Source organism: Plectropomus leopardus, chromosome 11 (genome assembly GCF_026936395.1).
Source record: "Plectropomus leopardus strain MGB_pleo_1.0 chromosome 11, ASM2693639v1, whole genome shotgun sequence".
Classification (NCBI taxonomy): Eukaryota; Metazoa; Chordata; class Actinopteri; order Perciformes; family Serranidae; genus Plectropomus; species Plectropomus leopardus.
In genome coordinates this window covers 12,923,874-12,947,658 of record NC_142186.1, presented here as the reverse complement: position 1 = coordinate 12,947,658, position 23,785 = coordinate 12,923,874, and the positions used below count along the sequence as shown (strand labels likewise).

Genomic DNA, 23,785 nt, shown 5'->3' with positions numbered 1-23,785 from the left:
ATGCTTAAATGTGAATATTTCCTGGTTTCTTCAACAATGTTGCAGTAAACTAAATATCTTTGGGTTGTGAACATTTGAAGACATCATCTGGGGCTTTTTGAAACACTTATTGACATTTTTCATTATTTTATGACATTTAATAGACCACATAACTAATCAATTAATTACGAAAATAACTGACAGATTAATCGACAGTGAAAATAATCATTAGTTACAGTCAAAGTGAAAAGCAACTAAAGTGATTCAGCTAACACTAACATCAAATATAAACCCTGCATCCCTGAAATATTTCATAGAAGACAAACTTAAACCTCAAGCATCTGCTAACTTTTGGAATAAACACCTAAGAACTTAAGGAGCAGAGGGACTTTCACTGCATGCATCTGTCAGTCTGTTTGTTTATCTGTCTGATTATCTGTCTGTGACCAGCACCTGGAAAACTACTTGTCAGATTAGCAGAAGATTTTGGCACATATGCACACTCTCCCCAATCTAAAAAGAACTATTGATTTAGCAAAACCCATGACTTTCATGTAGCATCAACCACCTAAAGCAACTTTTAGTTGCACAATGGACTCCTTTTGTACTACTCTTATTTATTACTATTCTGTCATCAATCAGGAACAGCTTTGACTGAAACAAATGACTCACTATAGAAGTTATGAGACCTTGGCAGAAGCCTGTGTGCTTTCATGTATCTGAAGCACCATTCCCTGTGGTGATACATAATACCGAATGTCTCTTATTTGAATTACAAAAGCCACTGAAGTGCCACCAGCTGAAGAGGCATTTTATGAATTTTCAAGCTCTTGACCTCGGAGTGTTTTTATGGTGGTTGATGTGAACCACAGTGATAAAGACTGCTGTATAGAGAAAAGTGCTGTTCGCCATAATAGAACACTATGTAATGTTGCTGGAAAGACTACCTACACACACACATGTGCACACATATCCAAGATCACATGAATGTATGAGTGTATGCACATAAACACAGACATCATCATCTTTAGTCTATTAAATGTTCCTTTTTTTCTGTCAGCAACCAAAGTCTAACCTTAAGTTATTCATTATTGAAGTGTCTTTGCGTGTTTGGATGACTTCTTTTCACACATTTTGTTTTTTCCCTGTAAGACCTTGACTTTGTGAAGCTTTTACTCTCTGTTTCCTGCTAGCTCACCGCAACTTCTGTGACTCCAGAATGGGAAAATTTCCACGGTGGCTAGAACAGTGAGCCCTAAATAGCCTTTTATCTCATTCATTTGTTATACACTAATGTCTCATTCTCCCGTCTCTGTTTTAGAAAACAGTGCGTTTGATGGTGAACTACCACGGCAGCCAGAAGGCAGTGGTACGGGTCAACCCGTTTGTGCCACTCCAGGCTCTGATACCGGTCATCTGCGACAAGTGTGAGTTTGACCCTGCGCATGTCCTGCTCCTGAAGGACAGCATCAGTCGCCACGAGTTGCCACTGAATAAATCTCTGACAGATCTGGGGATCAAGGAGCTCTATGTACATGATCAGAGTCTAGGTAAATCTTAAGCACTTGATTCTGTCTGTTTTTTTTCTGTTTTCTGTTTCCGTTTAATTACTTTTAGTTTAATAAACTGATCAAATCAATGTAGATCAATTGACAAAGTATACTGAAACTGAAGTACCCATAACAGAGCCAAAATTATAAATACAATATCAAAAATTTGTAGATTGAGTGTCAATGAAAAGAAAGTATTTATTATATTGTTTATAGAGTTTTTAAAATAAAATTGATTATATTAAATATGAACAGAGCTAATGTTTGTAAGCTAATTAAAGCAGATAAAAGACGTCATCACGGATACTGATTGGTGTCTTTGCTTGCCAAGTTGTTATGTTGTTATCTGATGTTGGTTGGAAAATTACCATCATCTGAATAGTAATTGAAAAAGCATATGCTGTTAGTGAATTGAAATGTCTTTGAAAAAATGTATTAATACATATACATAGAAATAGATACATATTGAGTTAAGTTAGGGAATAAAAATTAAAGTTTTGACTAAGCTACAATTTCAAACTGCTTTATTATTAATCATCATTAAGAGGCAGTGAATATATCAAAAGTTTATTGACATCTATTAGAATAAGGAAGTTGTGCAACAGAATTTAATAATGATTCTCTATTCTCTGTCATATGAGTAATTGTTTAAGGACAGTAGATGAGCACAAATGCTGGTTTTCACCTCCACTCCCTAGTGATAAGACAGCTCTCTATGAACCAAAGCCTCTACACCCGGGGTATCTCAACTTGCTTTTTCTGGAGGCTACTTTACAAAGGGAAAGGAAGCCAGGGGTCAGTTATTAAACAAACAACATTATTTATCAGTATATATATATAGAAAAATAATTGTTAATTAATTAATTGTTTTCAACCTTTTGATGTTTATTGTCCACACTCATTTTTGACCAAAGACAAATCCTGTCACTTTTTTTAATGAACTCTAGAACCTTATTTACATTCAAAGTAAAAAAAAAAAACCCAGGTTGAATCAATTTATTTTCATTATAAATGAAAAAAACTGGAGGGCCAGGCTTTGCATGCAGAATGTAAGCTGATTATCATGGTTCTACACAGATTTGCAAATAGAGGTGGGCTGTATAGAACAAGGATGTGCTGCACTGCGACTGAGCCTGAATCTCTACCATCTACAGAGCATGCTGCCCTGTGACCTTTTCAAGGTTGAGCACAGGTGGAAAGAATTTTCTTACTCAGGGAACATGAAGTTCAACATCATCAGTCTTTAATTTCTGTTACCACCTTAAACCAGATTGTATGGCGTACGGAAGCTGAGCGAAGTTTAGATCTCATGAAAAAACCCAGACATTACAAACTATTAAAAGATTCCAGTGCAGTGAGCCACAAAACCAACAATACATTGTATTCTACTGTGCAGCATGTAAAGCATGTAAATATTTTGTTGACATAGTTCTGTGTCTTTAGAGTTTATATTGGCTTAACCAGCAACAGGTACAAAAGAGCAGAAACAAAAATATAGGCTTGTGTTTTTTGTTTTATGTTTATCTGAGTCCTGCTAAGTGCGATTTGTCCCCAAGGATACAATAATTACAATACAACATCCTGAATCTAGTAGGAAGTTAAATTATTGTCTAGGATCTGATATTGTGGCTCATTACCATGGTAACAGTCCACACCCATTGATATTTACAGATACTGTCCTTGTCACGGAGGGTGATCTTAGAGGAAAAGCTTGCAGTTTATGGTCATGCAGGATATAAGGATGTTTAGAACATTATGCAATTTTTATGGTCAAGAACTATTACATAATGTTATTTTTTGTTATTGTAATTTACACTGTTATCATGAAGAGCATGTGAGCTGGTCTATCGAGGAAAATCTACACTTTATTTAGCTTGTGTCATGATCAGTTGAAATTCACAGATTGTTTCTGTCTTGTGAAACACAACCAGCTGTGTTGTGGTGATATAAAAGTGCAAATACAATAGATTATTTTTTAATGCAGGTCATTTATCCATAAATAACTTGTGATTTTTAAACCTCATGTTTTCCAGTTCTTCAGCCTAAAATGGCCTCTGCTCCTGCTCTTAACTACTCAGGTATTAGTCATGAAATGTCTTGTCTGTCATAGTGTTCCCGGTTCCAACCAAATGTAGCTGTTTAACCCAGCGTACTGTTGCTTGCTTATTAACCCTGCTGTTTTACTGTGTAGAACATGCATGTTTGCTTTTTAGCCCCCTGTTTTCAAAGAAATAATTTGTTGGTTTAATGTCATTGTAATTTTGATACTTGTGTTGATATAATCAATGCCGGTCAGGTTGGAATTATTTCTTTTTAACGTAGTGTACTTACACTTTTTTTTACGAATCCAATTAACCCAGTATTATAGCTGCGTGATTTTTCTAATGGTTACTTTACCTTCCCTCCCTGTCCTCAAGACAACACTGTTATCATGACACATTCTTATGGGCTGTTTTGTGGACTGTCAGGGTTAGATAGGGGGTGGGCTTTAAGAAAAATGAAGCTATAGCGCCCTCTGCTGTTGAAATATGGTAGATTATTCTTTTCAGGTAGTATATTGAGAACATTGCAAAATGTTTTAAAATGACCAATTAAAGTACACACAAATAAAGTAAAGCATCATAGGAATAAAACCAAAACCAAATTGGCTTACATGAGAGAGTGTACTTTAAACTCACTGTATTCTACTGTAAAAACAAACTCACTATGAATTTTGTTGGTAACTTAATTAACTAACCTATGCATGCTGGGATCATTTGAATTCCTCATGATATTTTTGTCAAAGAATGAACCTGACTCCATTGCTTTGCTTTCATGAGGTACAGACACCATAATACCCAACTCTCCCTCCTTATTTTTTTATAGACTCACTTCGCTCCAGTACTACCAGTTTGGGCAGAGCGGAGAAGAAAGGACTTCTGGGTATCTTTCAGTTCAGCAGGAGGAAAACCAAGGTAAGACTGCTGTCTGCTGATTGCTGTTGTTGCTTTTTTTAATGTTTTTGTATTTGTCTCACTCTAATTATTTCACTTTTAACAGTGTAGTTTTACTATCAAAGTTATTATAGGTCATACAAACACAGTATTAAATTTGAATTATTAATTTAAGAATAGCTTTAAATTCACCAGAACTATCCACAAAGTTTAGCATTGATTTAATTGCACAAGTGCCCTGAGCAATTTCTGATGGTGTAATAATTTACAAACTAACCTTGAGTGGTGCATGCCAGTCATGCTCATACAGATTGATAGCCACGGCAGGCTAAATGCATGGCTGAACAGTTGAATGCTGCATGTTAGCTGTGCCTTCTGTTTGCAGAAAGAAACAACATCTTTGGGCATGGATGACTGTGATGATAAAGTAACTCAAAATACAGACACACAATCCAATGTAAGTATTACTGACACATCTGACAGTGTCCAGATGTGATAAATCAAATCAAAGTGGGATTTGGTTTAAACAAACTAATCACTTTAACTCTTTCCTGAAGCATTCTAATCATTTACTATGAGTGAACAGATTACCAAGAACATGGGTACAATATAATAAAAAGCAGTGTCAGTACAAACACAAACCGTAAACATTACCACAGGATTGAGTCAAAACTTCTTTGACACTTTTGTTGCACTTGCAACAGGAATTGAACTATTTAAATGAGTTGAATGTAACTTTGGAAGAAAATAGTTGATTGTTGAGTCTAATTTCTAGATTGTCAAATTGGTGGTTTGTCTGGGTACCGACCCAAAGTGCCAGTATTTGATGACCTGGAATTGAGACTCAACAATCAACTATCTTTCAGAGTTACATGCAGCTCCATTAAACAAAGGTTGCATGTCTGTAGTGTTGGATTTCATCAAATTTAATGGGGAGTTCCTGTTGTTATGTCCATTTCTTACATGGTTGCTGATACTTTGTCATTGCATTAATATAAAAGCCTTATCTGTTTAAACCTGGGTACACAATATTTTATTAATAGTGTACTGTACTTGTTCAGAGTCTTGTACTGGTGGTGGGCGGGGTTTGTAGGGGCGTGTTGTGTAGGCTTCAACAGAATGAGGCTGCTGCTGTACATGTCTCCACCAATCTGCTTGTTGTGTTAACCTCAGCAGGATTTTAATAGCGTTTGGCTAAGAGTTTCTGGATGGAACTCAGTCTGATAAACCTGTATTCAAATGTATTCGCTTAAGTTTCCATTCTGATCAGTGAAATTTTGAAATGAATGAAATGAAAAAATAAGTCAGCTTAACAAGCATGACCCTAGAAGTTGTGACATCTTTGCTGAAATTTAAACATGCTTTTTTTTGTCATTAAGTAACTTGAACACATTTTTTGGTATTTTGGATATTAGTAAATGATTAATGAATTACCTGTTAAACTTTTCTGTCAACTTTTCATCTTTGTCTCCAAGCGGAGGTGGCAGCTGCAAAGTAAGCATTACCACAGAAACACAAAAGCCAAATCTATAGGAAATATGTCAGACTGAAATATTTCTTTAAAAATATACAGAATTGTTGCTTCTGTGCAGTTGACTGTTGAGTTGTGATCACGTGCACAGATGGTCCTCTAGAGGGCAGTAAGTGTCTTCAAAAGATTAGTCAGCAGTCTGTTCGCACTCACAGGTCCAAAGGGGAGCACCAACAGTGCTACCTGCAATTCGTGATACTGACATAAATAGCCTTTATCCTGAAGTCCACATGAATGAAGAAGTATACAGTCAGTCCTCACAGACAATTGAGGACCCAGAAGGATTCAAATACATAGCAGATTATACGACTTTAAACTTTGGAGGATTCATAATAAACTGGAACCTCAATATTATCTCCCTATAATCACCCCAGTGTGTGCGGAGCTGGAGCGCACATCCATGTTAAACCAGACGTGCATTTAGACACTGCATCAAGCAGCTCTCTACCTGTTATATCCATAATTCAATCACATTAATTTGATTCTGAAGCCATGAACTTCAGTTCAGCAGCAGCCATCTGTGGCTCACCTCAGATCAATATGGTGTTTGATTGTATTAGCAGGAAAAACACTGCCTGGCTCACTTAGGTTTACTTCCCTGTCCTGCCAAGCACAAAGCTTCTGGATCGACTACCCCATCCTTCTACCTCTTTGTTCTTAGTGTTTTCTTTGATATCAAGCACCAACATCAACATTGAATCATATTCATCGTCACCATTATTGTACTCTTCTTTTAGTTTTTCTGTCTGGTCTTCCTCATCTTTTAATGTCTGCATCAGATACTCTGCAACAGGGAAATTAAAAAGAAAAGAAGACAGCAGAGCCTGAATTAAACATTCAACCTAAAAAAAGACAGAGTATGTAGCTTTTGCTTTGATCTGAAATATATTCTAAACTCTGAAAGACGGTGGGAGCTAATATATATTTATCCTTATTGCTTCTTCTCAGCCATGTTGCTCTTTCCAGTGGGCTTTGATGCAGCTGGGCTTTTTCTCTCTGATATGATTGTTTCTCGGCCAGTGACTGTTATCGGACCACACACATGCATCCATGCACACAAGCAAACACACACACACACACACACACACACACACACACACACACACACAGTGTTATCAGCCTGAAGGCATCAGATTACCCTACCTTGGCTACATTAGCACTAAAAGCCCAGCCTCTTATCTCTAATTGTTCACTGGGGGCTAAACTACTCTGTGTGTGTGTGTGTGTGTGTGTGTGTGTGTGTGTGTGTGTGTGTGTGTGTGTGTGTGTGTGTGTGTGTGTGTGTCAGTCAGTCTGTGTGGTCTTAAAACACTAACACAGTCCGAGAGCATCATGTTGGGCATTGCTAATTCTGCAAACTGACTTAAAGTAGGGAAAATGGGCCTTTTTTTGTTTTAGATAACTTTTATATATTTATTTTTTGATTGGCCCATATTCATCAAATATCTTAGAGTAGCAATTTGACCTTTACAAACATTCTCAAAGTGGTATGAATTTGGTCCCACTTTAAGGGATAGGAGTAAACCAGATTAATGAAGTTTATTAAGTCTACCCAAAGCGTCAATACAGCTCATATTCAATTATCTGTCCACCAGCAAACATGATTGCATATTAAAGTGAATGAATAGTTTTGATTATTATGTTGTAGCCAACAAACATTCACATGTTGTGTGCAAGACAGTGCCAAATCAATCTTAATTGCAGGTGAACTGTCATTTGTTTATGGCTCCTTAAAGTACTTGGTGATAATAGATATATTTTTATGTGCTTGTGTTTAAAGAGTGACTTATCACCCCCTGAAAATCTTGTTTTTTAAGACCTCCATTTGTCCTTGTAATCTTTGCTGCAGTGATTTAAAAATGTACTCAAGTCTGTATCAAATCACCAAGACATCGTTATTGGGTGTGGTTACAGGTACAAAACTGCACACTTCTGACAACACCCACCCACACCCAGCCAGAGGTGATGCTGGGCGTTGTCAGAGGTGAAACAGACTGAAACTCTTAGCCGTAACAGGCAGTGAAACAACCCATATTTAGCCAGGTGTTAAGTTATTCTTTAAAGCGTTTGTCATGCACCCACACATTCTGATCTTTCCTGTATTTCATCTTTTGTACCTCAATCATGTTTTTTTTAATCTAAGCCTGTATACATTACATGTATGTGATGTAGATAAGTTGTCACTAATTTCAAACAGTCATACAGCGATGTGTTTTTTAAATTCTAAAATGAGAAGTTCTTGCTCAAAGCCAGTGTCAGAGAAGTCTCCTTTTTGATTAAGTAAGATGAACTTTCAATGTGATTAGTCGGGAGTGATTCTGACATTTTGATAGGCCGCTAGAGCTTTGAATGTGTGGTTTTGTAGTAGGATCAGTCCTTTAAGTGCTAAAAGGAATTCCCCAGGGATACAGTTTGTAAGTCATGTTCCTTATGAAGAAGTTCAGCAGAAGTTCAATACGTTCATTTTAAGTTGCACTCTTTGTAATCATGAGGACACTGTGAGTTTGGGTTCCCCCCTCTTGCTGGAGTGCGTTTGTTACAACTACCTTCTCCCCTCTTGCTGTTTTGACAGATATCAGATTGTTTACCAGAGGGAAGGAGTAGAAGAGAGCAGGTGAAAAAGTCACACAGAGTTCATGTGAATTTCCAGCATTGAACATTATATTTTTGTGAAGTGAAAGCAAGCTCCTTTTTTAAGGATCCCAAATAGAAATCACATCAATCTTTCACTTCCAACATTTCTTTTTTGTCCTGTCGACCCCCATCTGCCATCTGCCCCACCTCCCCCTTACCCTGCTCTTACCCCCATCAGTCACACAGCACTGACAGCAAATATTTTTATTTAATGTTGTAGATGGGCATTTTTTTCTGCTGCAGGCTTACATTGTACTTTCTTTATGGGTTACTTTCATGTTAGTGTTGAGTGTTGTTTATCCATTTGTTTTTGTAATGTTCATTTTTTTATGAATCATAGATATACTAGGTGTTGTAGTCATTATAAGTTCTTAACACAAAGGTGAAAATGTTTGGATAAGTTGTTGTTTTCCTCTTTCACTCATGCTTAGAGGTGAGATGTATATGACAAGCCTGGTGGATGATTTCTCCTTGCTCAATAGTACAAAAAGTACAAAACTGTCTTGCTACACTATCTCTTTAAGTTCACAGCAACGCCACGGGGTCCTAAATAAAATGTTATTTTTAGCATGCTGTTAAAATTAAAATATCATCAACAATCAAAGCATATACTCACATGTGAAATGTCCCCAGTGTTGAAAAAAAAAAAATAAAAAATCTACTGGACTGCTTCGCTCAAGGCCTTTTCTGAGAACTGTTCTTTTCCCATCCCTCCCCACTGTGAGATGTTCTAACCTTGGGTCCAATTAATTCTAATGACCTGAACTTTATGTTCCGTTTTGCTCTGCTTTTATGCTGTATCCAGACATTGTCTGAATGCATCAATTAATCTGCTTTTAAACACAGTGTTTTTTCTAGATCATGGCCGTGTGAGTCATGGTTTGGTTACCCCTGTTGTTCCAAGGCTCTGTACCAAGCTGAGCCACGGGGAGATTCAGATTTTCAGGAGCACTTTGGGCTCTCTTTGATCAGTTATTGAGAACCATTTTTTGTTCCAGTGCTTTGGTCAGGAGCAGCCACCCTTTGAAAATTGGGTTGAACTTTTAACATGGTCAAATAAATGTTGCAATAATTGTTGTGACTGGAGAAAGGACTACAGTGGGTATCAGTTGAATGTGTAGTATGAGTATGTGGACATGTTTATAATATTTTAACCTGACTACACTTAAATTAAGGGATAAGGGGAGTGGGGATCTCCCTGTCCATTCAAAAATTAATTAAGATACAGAATACACATTTGTAATTCAGTTTAATGATAACATCAACCCCAAAAAAACTCACTGTCGATTATATGAGTCCTGGCATTGTTAGTGGTAGTTAGTTAGTTAGTATATTTTATCATGTCTTTAAGGTATAGTACCAATAGTAACATATATATATATATATATATATACTGTATATACAAGACACAGTAATAGACATTGACATCATAATATAGTCTATAAGTACGATGACGTTGGTATAAGACAGCTAAATACTTTGAATGGCCTTTGGAGAGGCAGAGATCAGTAAGGCCAGGCCTTGGAGACAGTAAACTCATTACTATTCTTCTTCATTTGAGATTCTTAGTTGTGAACATTTTGTGGTTCCTTTACTTGTCTATGACAAAAAAAAATGAATATCAGTTATATCAGGTTTTGGACAAAGCAAGACATTGGAGGGCCTCATCTTGGGCTTGAGGAAACACATTTTCTGGCATTCTATAGACCAAACAACTAATCAGTTAATCAAGAAAACAATTAACAGAGTATGAAAATGTCCTAAAAGCTTTCATAAACTCACATACACATTTGTAAATCTAGTCTCAACCTCTTTATTTTTGACATCACCCACAGGGTCTGTCCACTGCGTCAGGGGTCCCCAGCGTAGAGGATCGGCCCAGCACCTTGGGCCAGTCTCAGTCGGCCATGAACATAAACAGGATGTCTCCTAAGGCTGAGACCAAGAAAAGGAGGGCCCCAGCACTACCTGGGGCTCCAACCCCCACCGTTGGACACACTAGCTTTGAGGGCTATCAGGTGAGGGGATGAAAGAGCTTTTTAGAATTTGTGCATGTAAGTTTAAAAAATGCTCATGGTATGATGTATTCTAACTTGAAAACATAGCCTTCGTGGATAACTTCCAATAATAATGGATCATTTTTTTAACATCATTACATAAAACTTTGTTCTAAATAGTCACTTTTTGTCTCCATTGTAAAACCTACAATACATACCCATTGTGGTAATTAATACCTATATGACAAACACAAAATCTCACCATCTCACGCATGTAAAAATGCATTGGATTAATGATTGTCTGAAGACTGACTGCATGCACAGAAATTCCAAAAAATAGTTTATATTTGGGATTTTAATGATGACATAACCCATTTTGTTCATCTAAGAAACTGTCCTATTTTGTAAAATATTGAAATCCTGGACTGACCTGAAGTAGTACATCCTTGTAATCTGTCAATGTTTTGGCCTTAGATTCAGCTTGTCACGGTCACAGCAACCTGTATCGTCTGCATTAGAGCAACAGCTCCCTGCAGTCTCATTACAGTGTTATGGCGGCATGCTGGGAAATGTTGTTAAGCAACCAACATCCTTCCTCTCCCCCTCTGATAATACATTTTGTTATTTTGGAGGAGCTAGTGTTCATGCTGGATGTTATTGAGAGGACTTTTTGCTTGCAGGATGGCATGGAGAGTGTTGTTTCCCTCTTTAGCTTAATTAACTGAACTGAACTGGGAGTGAAAGAGCAGAAAACATTTCTGAGAAATGTATGAAGAGAATAGAAAGTTAATGAATGCACAAACACAACCCTGATTTACAATGTCTCATGTTCTTAGTAAAAAATAGTCATAAGTTAAGCATTTCAAACAACTACGATGGACTGTAGTTGAATAATGCAGCAAAAGCACATGGGTCATAATTTGCTTCAGTCCAAGTATATCCCAACAGATAATCTAATTTGGGTAAATCTAACTAGACAGAGTTCTAAGATTATATTTTTGGGCTTTTATTGCCTTTAATGGATAGGACAGCGTGAGTGTGAAAAGGGGTAGAGAGAGAAAGGGGGAGACACACAGCAAAGGGCCGAGGCCGGACTTGAACCCGCGGTTGCTGCGGCGAGGACACAGCCTCTGCACATGGGGCGCAACTCCATCCACTGAGCCACCAGGCGCCCCACTAGACAGAGTTGAGCTAAACCAAAATATTACATTATCTGTCCATTGAACTTTAGTAAATTTAACAATTATTTAGCTGCCAGTAGATCATTTAAAAAAGTATAAATACGTCTAGTTTTCATTGTCTGCTAAAATCCTGCATGTGTCCGTTTTTTATGTAATTTATTTCAAATCAGTTATTAGATGATTGTTGTTTTTGCTCTGAATTGCGGCTCTATGAAGAAGCTACTTATACATGCTGTAATTATTTAGTACTGTGATTTAGTATTGTTGTTGTGCAGAGTGAGACAGTCACTTATCTGTCCCCCAGTCAGACTGAGTTATGACACCAGAGCTGAGATACTGAGACACCACTGGGAGTCACAAGGGCAGCTTCACAGAACAGGAGTTAGGAAGGTCATCTGAGGACTCGATGACTGGTCTAATAATAGATTTCTCCATCCTGCTCTTATGCCTTCTCTGAACTGTTACCCTGCCCAAACACTAAGTCTCATGTATATTCATGCACGTCGTCCACTCATTGCAAGGTCATACTTCATTGCAGGACACCTCTCATGTTTCACCACTCTGTTTACAAGGGTTGTTTTTTGAGCAGAGAGATTGAAGACAGGCTGTCGATGTGTTCTGTTGGTCTTATCAACAGTTCAGTCTGAGGTCAACAGACTGACAGAATTTTCTCGTCACGTGTATCCAAGTCTGTTAAAAGTGGAACTTAATTTTATGTGCATTTTTTTTTATGTAAAGTTTCAATGATTGAATGATTGGTTGATACTCTTATATAAGGAGAGTAAATGTGATTATAGCTGGTGTCATCTGAGGACACCATGGAGGTGTGAGGTGTTCAAGATTAGCAGCATGCCTGGCCTGTGTTTGTTGTCTGAATGTGATTAAAAAGGATTTAGTTTCATGACAGTGAAGGGAGTCATTGCAGCCAGGTCTTGTCAGGACAATTTCTCAGGGGCATTGGCATTAAAGGGATCTGCATGACTTGGATCTGTGAAACAATTGTACACGTCAAAACAAATCACATCACAATCAGAATCCAAGTTGTACTTTCACGTTTACATGAAATTTGGTATTGTAGCTGCTGGAGGCAATATTAGGCTACACTGGGAAACATTTTTCTTGTAAGTAACGGAGCACATCATCTTCAAAAAGTTTAAGCTCCAGCCAGAGCAGATGTCACGCTATCCTTTTCAAACATAATAGGTCAGATGCAGGTTTGTCCACAAGTCATGGACTGGAAGTTAAGCTCTCCTCCCACGCAATTGGTCACCAAATTAATTTGTTGAATTTTGCTCACTCAGGTGTATCATGCACTAAAAACACTTTCTCTATTCTGTTGTGCTTGCAGGTCTGTGATAGAGTCTACCCCAACTTATGGAGATACTATTTGTTTATAAAGTACGAGAATGTGTGTTCCTGTTTAAGATAGAGGGGGATTAGGCACATGATAGCCAGTCATTTGAGGACAGCTCTCTATGATGGCTGTCCTCATTACAGACCTCCCTCTGAGCAGAACAAGCTTAGGTAGTCAACTAATTGTGACTTACAAGACACAGTAATAGACATTGACATTATACTATAAGATATAAAGATGATGAGATCGTTATAATGAAGCTAAATGCTTCTAATAGACTTTGGGAAAGCAGAGATGAGTAAGGGAGGTCATTTAAACTGTAGTAGGAACATAGTTAGATTAATATCATTGACAAAATTAAGCAGGCCAGATTCTCTCTACAGTCGACTGTGGAAACTGTTGTATTCATGGCCACATTTTGGGCAAGATTTACTTCCTTTGTGTGTATCTCAAATGATCAGTTTAGGATAAGTGAACGTGTTGTTTTTTATGTAACATTTCAGTGTGGCTCTATCCCTTGTATTCTTTGCTTTTGCTTTTCGAATGTTTGTGAATTGAAGCAAAATTTATGTTTGATTTAATTTTTCCAATTTGTTTGGATGAACCAAATACCTGAAACATAACTCTAAGTTTAACTTATGCATTATTATGGATGTTCTTGTTTGGGCTTACACTATTGTATGTTGGTGTCTATTTATATTAGACATACAAGAATCAGTGGTACTGATACCAATGCCATTATTGCCATTGGTCCAGTTCTTTATAAATTCCCTTATTGTTTCCTGATGAATTTTCTGTGTTGAAAAAGAGGCCTACCAGGTGTCAACACAACTGTTTTATTGCTTCTTAGTCTTAACACAGTGTAGAAACAAACAGATAAAAGGCAGACAGATGATCCACATGTGCAAAATTGCCACTGTTTACCCATTGTCTCAGTCAGAATCTGCTAATACTGCCTGTGTGGCACTAATATTACTATAATATTGGATATTTACCCTTGGTAACAGAGGCGATGCTTAGTTGGGAAGCAGTTGAACTCATAGGAAGAGTGACAAACACATAGCATTCCTGGAATTCAAGCCCATATTGTGTGGAACAATGTTTCAGCATATAGCTGGCTATAGCTGACTTCGTTTCCATCCTGACTTAAAATTACAATTTTAGAGATATTATAAGCAGCTCTGTTGTCATCTTTCTTAGTGAAATCAAGCCACTTTTGGACCGTTTCTTCCACTACGCAGTGACTTTTTCTTGTTGCAAGTTTTTTAAGCAGTACAGATGCATGACTTATTGTCTTGCTACACACAGCTGTCAGAAAAAAAACATACCAGCATTGATAAAAGGAATTGATGAGCTTGCCTCTGTATGATTTTGATGGATTGTTCAATTTGGAAAAGGTTCACAACTGGAACCAGCCCTTGATTCCTGTTTCTAAAGAGGAGTAATGGTGCCCTGAGCATGTAATGAAATCACGCTGTGTGTTTTGAAATCTGAGCTTCCCTTTTTGTTTTTGTGGTAGATGGTCCGATTGTACATTAGTGTATCTGAGTCCCTGTAAGTGTATCCTACTGGCTAACTGCCACCACTCTTCACTGCACTAACATGGTGGTTACAGTTCGTTACTGGGGGTAAAGGTGACAACATTGCTTCTGAAAATGCTAATGCCCACCCCCTGTTTCTATCCTAGAATAACACTGTTGGCTCTGTCAGCATTGTTGCCATTGTTATCACTGTTGGTGCTGTTAGCACCGTTAGTTATTAGCCACCATCACAGCCACCTCCATGTTGAGAGCCATGTGCAGGCAATCTCAGCTCCGACTCTGAAACTTTGATGTGCTCTGGAGGTCGCATACAGCTTGTCTTAAGCAGAAATGCCAGTGCAATGACTTTTTTGAAAGTTGAAAGAAAGGGGATGTTTGTAGGATAAGTTTTGTAAAAATTGATACAGATTGTCAATAGCACATTGTTTCTCAGGTATATTTTTACTAACCAGTGTGAGTGACCATTAACAGTGTTTTATGTTATCTTTCATGTCTTTCATTCACAATATGGATTGTTTTCAGGGTGTTGAAAGAAATACTTTAACTTTTCAATTTACAATTCTTCTTTCATTTACAATAATGAAAGAAGATGTTTGACCTTTTTCGGGTCTGAGGGACAAATTGCTATATGCATTAGTGAGAATGGGAATAGCAACAGCACTAAAAACAGATGACGCAGTATTCCAGGAAGAGTGTTAAGCCATCTTCTTCGACTGCAGCAGAATCAAATGTTTTCACATGCTGGAGTCATCATGGAGGCCGAGAAGTTTACAGTTTAGTTTCCTTAGCCTAACAATCAACAATCTGTGACTGTCTTTATGAGAGCAGCACTGAATTAAATTATGTTTTGGAACATTGAGTTCGGAGAAACACAACTTTGTTTTTTGGGGTGTTTTTTTCCAGCAGTGATAGGCAATCTGTTATTGTGGTTTGGAAAGCAAGCCATGTCTACATTGCCTCTTGTGATAAAGGAGTTCAGAGAAATTCTGAGCTTTCTGCTTCACTGCACAGTAACAGAAGGTGCTTCTTGAGTAAGTGCATTTGTGCCCATGTGTGTTGTGTGTGCAGGCAGACTGAGAGATAAAGACAGAGCAACTGAAGCAAAGAATGAGAGAGTGGATAAAGACAGAATAAAAGAGAGAAACTGAGTGACCTAAAGGGTCACAGAGAGAGACAGAAAGTCAAAGTGAAGTAGCATCAGGTCTTAGAAAGGTGCATGTATTTGGGTTGTGCAACATTAACAATGTATAAGCTATGGGATCATATTTCCAGAAAGCAGTATAGCGTGAAATCTGGTTGGCATGCCCTTAGCACCACCCTCACCTTGCAGCAGAACACGACAGGGGAAAAGTTCAACAAAGGACGAGTAGCATTAAAGAGCAGAAGGTGAAGGAGTAATAAGATCAGCGGCAGTAAGCAGGCTGTCTGTAAGAAAAGTTTACCAGTGTTCTAAAATGGATTACCTGCAACTAAATACAAACTTTCAGTTTTTTTATTGCACTTTCTTTGCTCCCATTTTTTACTTTTACTCACATTTTTGAACTCCTCTGCAATTTCCATTCAGTTCAAGGAGGCTTTATTGGTATGACCATAATCAAACAGTATTGCCAAAGCACATTTTAACAGGTGTTTTAAACAGGGAACAGCAAGTGACAAGGCTTTCTGCATTTCTCACCAGACTTATAATGAAGTGATCTCCCCGGTCAGCCAAGAAATTAGGTGATTGGCAGCATACATGTATGTAGACCTGGAACAACCTTTAAAGGTCCCCTACACTCAAAAGTGTGTTTTCTTTTGTTCATGTCCCCTAAAATGATTGTGATTTTACTGACTTTTATTTGTGCAAAGTTTGTCAGTAGAAAAATGTTTTCTACTGAAGGGGGCGATACGTGTGCATCTCTCTAAAATCTGAGATTCAAATGCACCACCTGGCAAACTGGATTAGATTCGTCACTAATATGAGAGCCAGATCCTGTCTAATACATGAAATGCAGTTTCAAACATGTTTGAAACTGCATTTCATGCATTCTTCATAGTTTCCTCTTACACAGCTATTCTTCAACAGTGGGCCTCAGACCGCCATCTAGTGAGCCGTGATGGTACTTTTTTGGGGGTGAATAACAAAGCTTACTTTCTGTAATTTTATATATAGATGTGCTCAAAAAATTCACAGAAATGAAAACATGTCAGATTAAAATGTATAATTCTAAATAACCAGTTGCATTTGAGTATCATCACACTCATCATAAGGGAGAGACCACTGTTTTTGCCACAGTTAACTAGCTAATGTTCCATTGGATGCAGTCACACAAAATGGGTTGGCTTTTTAAAATGAAAAGGTTACATGAGAGGTAAGCGCAGAGTGAGAAAATATGACCCTGAGTACATTAACTTTACATTAATAATGGAAGGTAGTGATAGGTGAGTTTAAATATGTAAGTAGCATATTTATATGGGTCATTGCAGCTGATAGAAGCATAACACTTTTTTTTTTCTGTGCTACATTTTTTTCTCGGTTTTTGGGAAGCCGGTCTTTAGATCATGTGGTCTTTTTTCGGGTCAGAAATAGGCCTTTAGTTACAAAAAGTTGAGCACCCATGCTTTAATGATAATGTTTGCCATCTTGATTGGTCTACCTAGCCCTAATCTCACATAGCCATATCCATCTCCACACTTGCTTTTAGTGCTGTACCAGTGCTGTAGAAAGCAGAGAATGAAAGCAAAGACCTTGCTCCAACAGTGGCAAGATCCAGAATTTCTCAAGATAGATCTGGTTCAAGCCCCCTTTTTTTACTTTTTATGTGTGAAAACCATGTTAAACAAAATTTAAAACATAGACATTAAATGTAAGTATGGCTTGCTTAAAAACATGCCTTAAGGGGATTTTTGATAGCCAATCAAGCATGGTTCAATATAAAACAAAACCATTTCTATTTCTATGCAGAGTTTCATGTGAAAAGCTAGGGAAGGTTGACTCCAGCCAGAGAGGAGAGGAAAGACATTTGGAGAAAGTCATAATTTACACCACATCTGTTAGCTGAGGCGAGTGAATCCTGAGGTGGGAATTAAAAATTGATGACTGTCTTTCAGTTGGAAGAACATCAGTGGACCATGATAGCAGAAACACTGTTGCAACTGTATGATATTACAAGGGAAATCTTGGTCTACAGGGAATTCCAGCTGTCAGATCTGACAAAGGGTTGCCTAAGATAGCTCTGACATTGTTATGTGATTGATTGTTGATAAGCTCTTAATTATGGCAGTTTGCAGTTCTCTAAGAGGACGGTGTTTACTTCTTAATCTTTCTGTTTGGTCTAAACTAGATGTTTTTGTGTTGTTACAGCTGTTGTCAGGATGTATGTGTGTTGTGCATGCATTGTAGTCAGTTGTACATGTGTGTTAAACAATATGCTGGCCGGATCTTTCTGCCCGATACTGTCCCCACAGTATTCTGTGTTGCATGAATTTGTTTTTGTAGGTGCTGCATTCCTGCCTGTCTGTGTGGCTTCTTGATTGATCGAGCTGGCTACGTTTTTCTTCCTGATGATCTGTCACTTTGTGAAAGTAGAGAGTTGGCAGCAGAGGGAGGCTTGTTTTTCACAGCCATCCATCAGTCCTGTAATTGTCTACAATGGTAGCTAACTTTAATCTGCTCTAATGCACAGCTCTGGTTCAATCAACCAGACAAAACACACATTGCTACTGCATCTGTATTCAGTAACGAGTGCTCCTGTAAAGGTTTTCTTTCTTTTTCCTTCCTTTTTTTGTCTTTGTTTTGCTACCCATCTGTCTCTTTTTTCTTTCAATATTTTGTCCCCCCATGATATGTGGCTTTCCTCTGCTGCACACCCTCTGTTCTGTCTCTTTTACAACACTTGTTGACTGGTCACAGCTCCATCCAATGAATTCATGGCCCCCTTTACAACATCAACAAAGACGGTCAGCTGTTGGGTGTCATCGCTGTTAGTCCCTGTTGCATTATGTGGTTAGAAAGGCTTAGCCTTGTTCAGATAAGAATCTGTGTGAACAAGAGAGAAAATAAGGGAGGGTAAAAGTAAGAAAATCAGTGCAAAGACGGAGAGAAGGAAGGTAACTCTGGTGTTCCTGATGTAAGACATCAGTAGAGGTCTGGAATTATGTTGAGAAGGATTTTTATCCATATGCCACAAGGCTCCAGTGTATCTCTGCATGTATTCAGTATGGAAGAAAGCACAAAAGGAGTCTACTGCTGCAAGGGCAAACAGGCAGTCCTTCCTCTGTTCACCTCTCGTGCTTCTTCTTCATCTTTCCCATAGAGCTGCTGTTTTTGTTAATTGGTTCTATCGCTGAAAACAGCAGGTGCTCTGGTGTTAGTATGGCAATGTACATATATATACGACTCATATAAAGCCCTCAATGTAATCAACAAAAAGATGTAATATAAAATGTTATATTCTGATCATAATATGAATATAAACAAGATTAGTGAACAAAGAATCCAAGAATAGAGAAAATTCTTGATAAATACCCATTTACAAACTCTCACACAACTCTTGCGATATAAACCAAGTTTTATTTATGCAGTGGTGCTTTTTCTAATGGAAACTGAACAGATAGTGAAACTTATCTATACTCTCTTCAAAGCCAAACTCCATTGACAAAAACAGTAATTTTATTTCACTGAACACAGTCACTTTGTTTGTTTTATTGCGAGACTTATTGTGAGACTTTGGTGTTTTAAAGGGTTAGTTTGGGTTCACCAAAGTCACACAATATTAGACTAAATATAACAATAATGAGCATAGGACTTGATAAATGAAACTTGCATTATACTGAACGAGTTGTGTGTGAGAGTTTATAAACAGACATTTTGACTTTGTTTTGTCGTTGTTAAACATGGTCAACTATGACTTCAATCCATCAAGATTTTTTCCAGTTTCTGGATGTTTATTCACTAAAGGCATGTGAGAAAAACAAAATTTTCTTCATGAAGACATGGGGGTGCAGTATTCCTTTAACACTAGATCTTTTGCAGTGTGTTTGTTGTACCCCCGCGTATTGAACATCAGAGGAGTGTGGGTGTAAAGTTGACTGATGCAATGGAATAACACAGATGACAAAAATTACAGTAATTAATTAAATATTATACATAATCTTTTTTCCTACCTAATTTACTTACTGATACTGTTACTGATTAGGGCCTTTGTCATCAGATGCCTACTAAAAACATTAATACTGTTCATATCACTGCAGGAAGTGTCCTGTGTTGTGTGCTTGGTCTTGTGGTTGTGGAGACTTAAGTGTACAGTAGGTAGGCACTACAAGCTTTCTATTCTTACACACTGACCTTGAAGATGTGAAAGTGTGAGGTGGGGGCCTGGGATAGGGAAACTCGTCCCACTGCCATGCTGTCTATGTAGGACAGGATCTATTTGCACTTGAAGCTGTCAAAACATCTTGTGTATGAAACCAGGCAGGACAGATGGGACAAACAAATGAAGTTATGTATGTGTGTGTCAACTGGCTGTATCTTAATGTGTGTGTGTGTGTGTGTGGGGGGGGGGGATTTATGGCACACACAGTCAGGATGTATTGCAGTTCTAGAGAGGTAATTACTGATCTATAATGGATTATAATTAGAAAGCAATCAGTGAATAATACCCTTCGTTATCCACATGGCGAATACGTGTTATCTGAATCCACTATCTTAATTTGATTTGATGGTTGATAAATCACTCATGTAATATGTCACAGCAAAATTATTACATTAAAATGTGAAAACTTGCTATTTCTACTCTGATCCTCTAACACCTTACCTAAAACTTTAAACATTAAACAAAACATTAAATTTCAGTGGGTTAGTAGGACAAAGTAGACGACAATGGAACTGGGTCAGCCATGTGTCTCCTTATCCTCAGCTAGCCTCTTCCACGCTTCTAGCCCCACTCCCCCCACCCCCTAGGCCCACCCCCTACACACACACACACACACATTGTTAGGACTTATAACAACTCCTTTCATCATATATCCCACATGCCCACGCATGTTCATTATAATACATACAGACCCACAATAATCCTACAACACGCTAACTGTCTTCCAGCCTACTGTTAGGATGTTTTTGACCTCTGTGCCCTCTGTGCTGAGACAGTTCAGCTGCTATTATTATCAATGACACGCACATACGTACACATACAGCCGTGAACACACACACACGCATGTATGATTGCATGCACAAGCACACACATATACCATTTAACCCCCTCTCATGCACACACATACTCTATTTCACATTCCACATAAGCGTTGTAATGTTGCCCTGTAACAAAGCCCCTCACCCATCAAGAGTCCTTCAAAACAACTGATGAGTGGTCACGCCACCAGGTTGAAGCCTCCATGGGTGGCCCTATCTGATCAACATGCTCCAACATGGGGCCCTTCGCCTCTCAAACCATGGAGTGGAAAATTTAATGGACACACCAGTATGTCCTTGCATGGCCTTCTGTGTGCTTTTGTATAAAGTCGCATTCCCTTTAAAATATGCCCATGTCCACATATGTTTTGTTGTTTCTCAGTCATTATTCAATTAGAGGCTATACAAAACCAAACAAGAAGAGAAAAATAAGAAGGTGTTCAAGCAAATTAGGATGTTGGTTGATAACTGCTTGTGGAGGATGTGTACATTGATTGGTGTTGGTGCTCTGTCCTGACCAGTTGTGAGTGATTACGTGTCCAAATTGTCCAAAAAATGTCTGCAATGTATTTGTTTCATTCTTTTAACTACATTTTTAACTAACATATAAGTGAGCATGAAATAATAAACAAAACAACAGCATTTAACCACAGAGCTCATTGCTCTCAATAATAGATCTAAGCAGTCTTCTGTCCAAGCACCATTTATGAGACAAAACACTGCAGAGCACAGGAAAGCTGGTAAGGAAAGAGCAGCTGTCATCATGCTTTCTATCTTGCTCTCGTTAGTGGAGTTCCTGTAGAACAAACAAAATCACATTGGCATGCTAACAAAGATGCCAGGTAATCAGATGGTTGCTGATGATGTCCCAAAATCCTTTATTCATCATCAGAAATAAATGGACTTCTGGTGACTTGTTGAGGGTTTCTTGTAGCAAGAGTCTATCAGGATAAACAGTGAGAAAGGACTTTGATTATTTGAGCCTTGCAGATATTTAATATATGATCCATGAATTTGGCTCCTTGTGATAACAAACTGAAGTTTTCAATAACATTTCAATGGCTGACCTACTATACAATTGATGCATTTTAAAACCAGTAAATGAGAGTGAAAAGAGGTGTTAAGCATCTCTGTGTATTCACAGTTATCACTTCACTTCAATCTGTAATCATTATACTCTATTTAGTAGTAAAATGTGAAAAAAACAGCTCTAAAGTGAAATCATCACTCACTTCCACAGATTTGCCTTGATTTCATTTGACATTGTTTCTGCCTGTGATCTGATGCAACATGACTTGACTGTACTTAAGGCGTCAGGACTTGAGAATCCACTTGACACTTTGGTTATCCTTTTCTTTGTTGTGACTTGACTTGTGATGTCATGGCATGAGGTTGACTTGAGACATGAGCAGAAGTTGCCATATCTTGTCTCTAGCTTGCAGCAATACATGCTGTTAAAAAACAGCTTTCTGGGTGACATACAACTGTTCTATTTTTGTGTAACATATTTAAAAAAACAGCTGAATACATAAAATCGGTAAACAACACGCATAAACACAGTGTTTTCATAATCATATTACACAGTCAGCTTAACTTAATGTATAGTGTGACCTTGAATGTGGTATAATACAGTTTTGAGACTTGGCTTTAGCCTCTAACAATCTTAAGTACATGCTGTGTTCCCAGTCATGGCGCCAATAAGACCATGAGAGCAGCACACACTTAACCCTGCAACCCTTAACAACTCCCTAATCCATACACCCTGACTCAGACTGAGATATAAGATATACACCTTCTCATGTGTGTGCACAGAGAGCATATGTGCTCATACCGTCATATAGAAAAGTGTGTGTGCATGAGTGAGTCGAAGCCACCGCTCTCTTCCTTTCATAGCAGGGCTTGGCTGCAGTCTTATGTTTCACTCTGCAGGGGAACACATACATAAACACAAACACACACACACACACACACACACACACACACACACACACACACACACACATCTATCTTCATAGGCAAGTCAGTCATCCATTTCAGCTTCAACTTTGGCCCACATCCACTGGTATGTCTGTATTCATGTATGTATGAATGCCAGAGAGGGAGAGAAGCGGGAGACCAAGGAAGAGAAAGACAACCAGTTGGGGGCCCATTTGGATTTCCATAGCATGCCATGCAGAGAGTTCATCGAGTTCACATGTGTGAACCCAGTTTGCCTGCAGGAAAGCAAGGTGGCCTGATCTCTCACTTGTCCTGCTGCATGATGCAACGCTACATGCAGCTCCAGGCATGTTCTCTCTTTAGAGTTACAGAGTGAAGAAAAGTTGAACTCAGCAGCAGTGATTGGGATTTCTTAGAAATAAGGACATGTATGCTGTTGAAACCTGCCAATGGCACTTATAAATCAATTCTTAGAAAACTGACTTCACAGTGAGTGAGATCAACTTGCACAGGCAGGTGTGAATGGTCTCATCTCCCTATGGAATAAGACAGATAATTTCCCATTTTTTAGTTTGTTGATGATTCATGGTTTTACCCTCCCCCCCTTTCTCTCTTTCTCCCTCTCTCTCTCTCTCTCTCTCCTTCCTCACCAGCAGACTTCAATGTAAAAAAAACCCCAAAACTCCAACCATCCCAATCATGATGAAAAACAGAAAACAATCTTAATGTTATGAAATATCCGTTGACAGGTTTCCGTTGAACTACTTGTTCCCACTGAGCCAAATTTCACTTGATGCCATTTCGCTTTTTCCCTATCATTGACTTCTTGCTGAGTGACTCAAGTTGTACCTTGCAAATAATTGTGTTTGAGCTGCACTGACAGAGTGTTTGGAGATCCAGGAGCAACATGACAAGAGTGTCTAAATGGTTTTGTTTTGTGTTTTCACACAAGAAATTACATAATTTTGCTAATAA

At 38.2% G+C, this 23,785-nt stretch overlaps 1 protein-coding gene across 6 annotated transcripts in view; it reads left to right on the top strand.

The window, feature by feature from the left end:
• The window catches only part of cobl (cordon-bleu WH2 repeat protein), a 64,691-nt gene that overhangs the window by 22,194 nt on the left and 18,712 nt on the right, over nucleotides 1-23,785 (top strand). For 3 of the 6 annotated variants that reach the window (XM_088084039.1, XM_042490030.2, XM_088084035.1), the window contains 5 exons: nucleotides 1,301-1,529; nucleotides 3,563-3,607; nucleotides 4,395-4,483; nucleotides 4,848-4,919; nucleotides 10,463-10,645. In XM_088084039.1, coding sequence (XP_087940165.1) covers nucleotides 1,301-1,529; nucleotides 3,563-3,607; nucleotides 4,395-4,483; nucleotides 4,848-4,919; nucleotides 10,463-10,645 — 618 coding nt within the window. The remainder of the gene's footprint in view (nucleotides 1-1,300; nucleotides 1,530-3,562; nucleotides 3,608-4,394; nucleotides 4,484-4,847; nucleotides 4,920-10,462; nucleotides 10,646-23,785) is intronic. The other 3 variants (XM_088084036.1, XM_088084037.1, XM_088084038.1) reach the window with 3 other exon arrangements.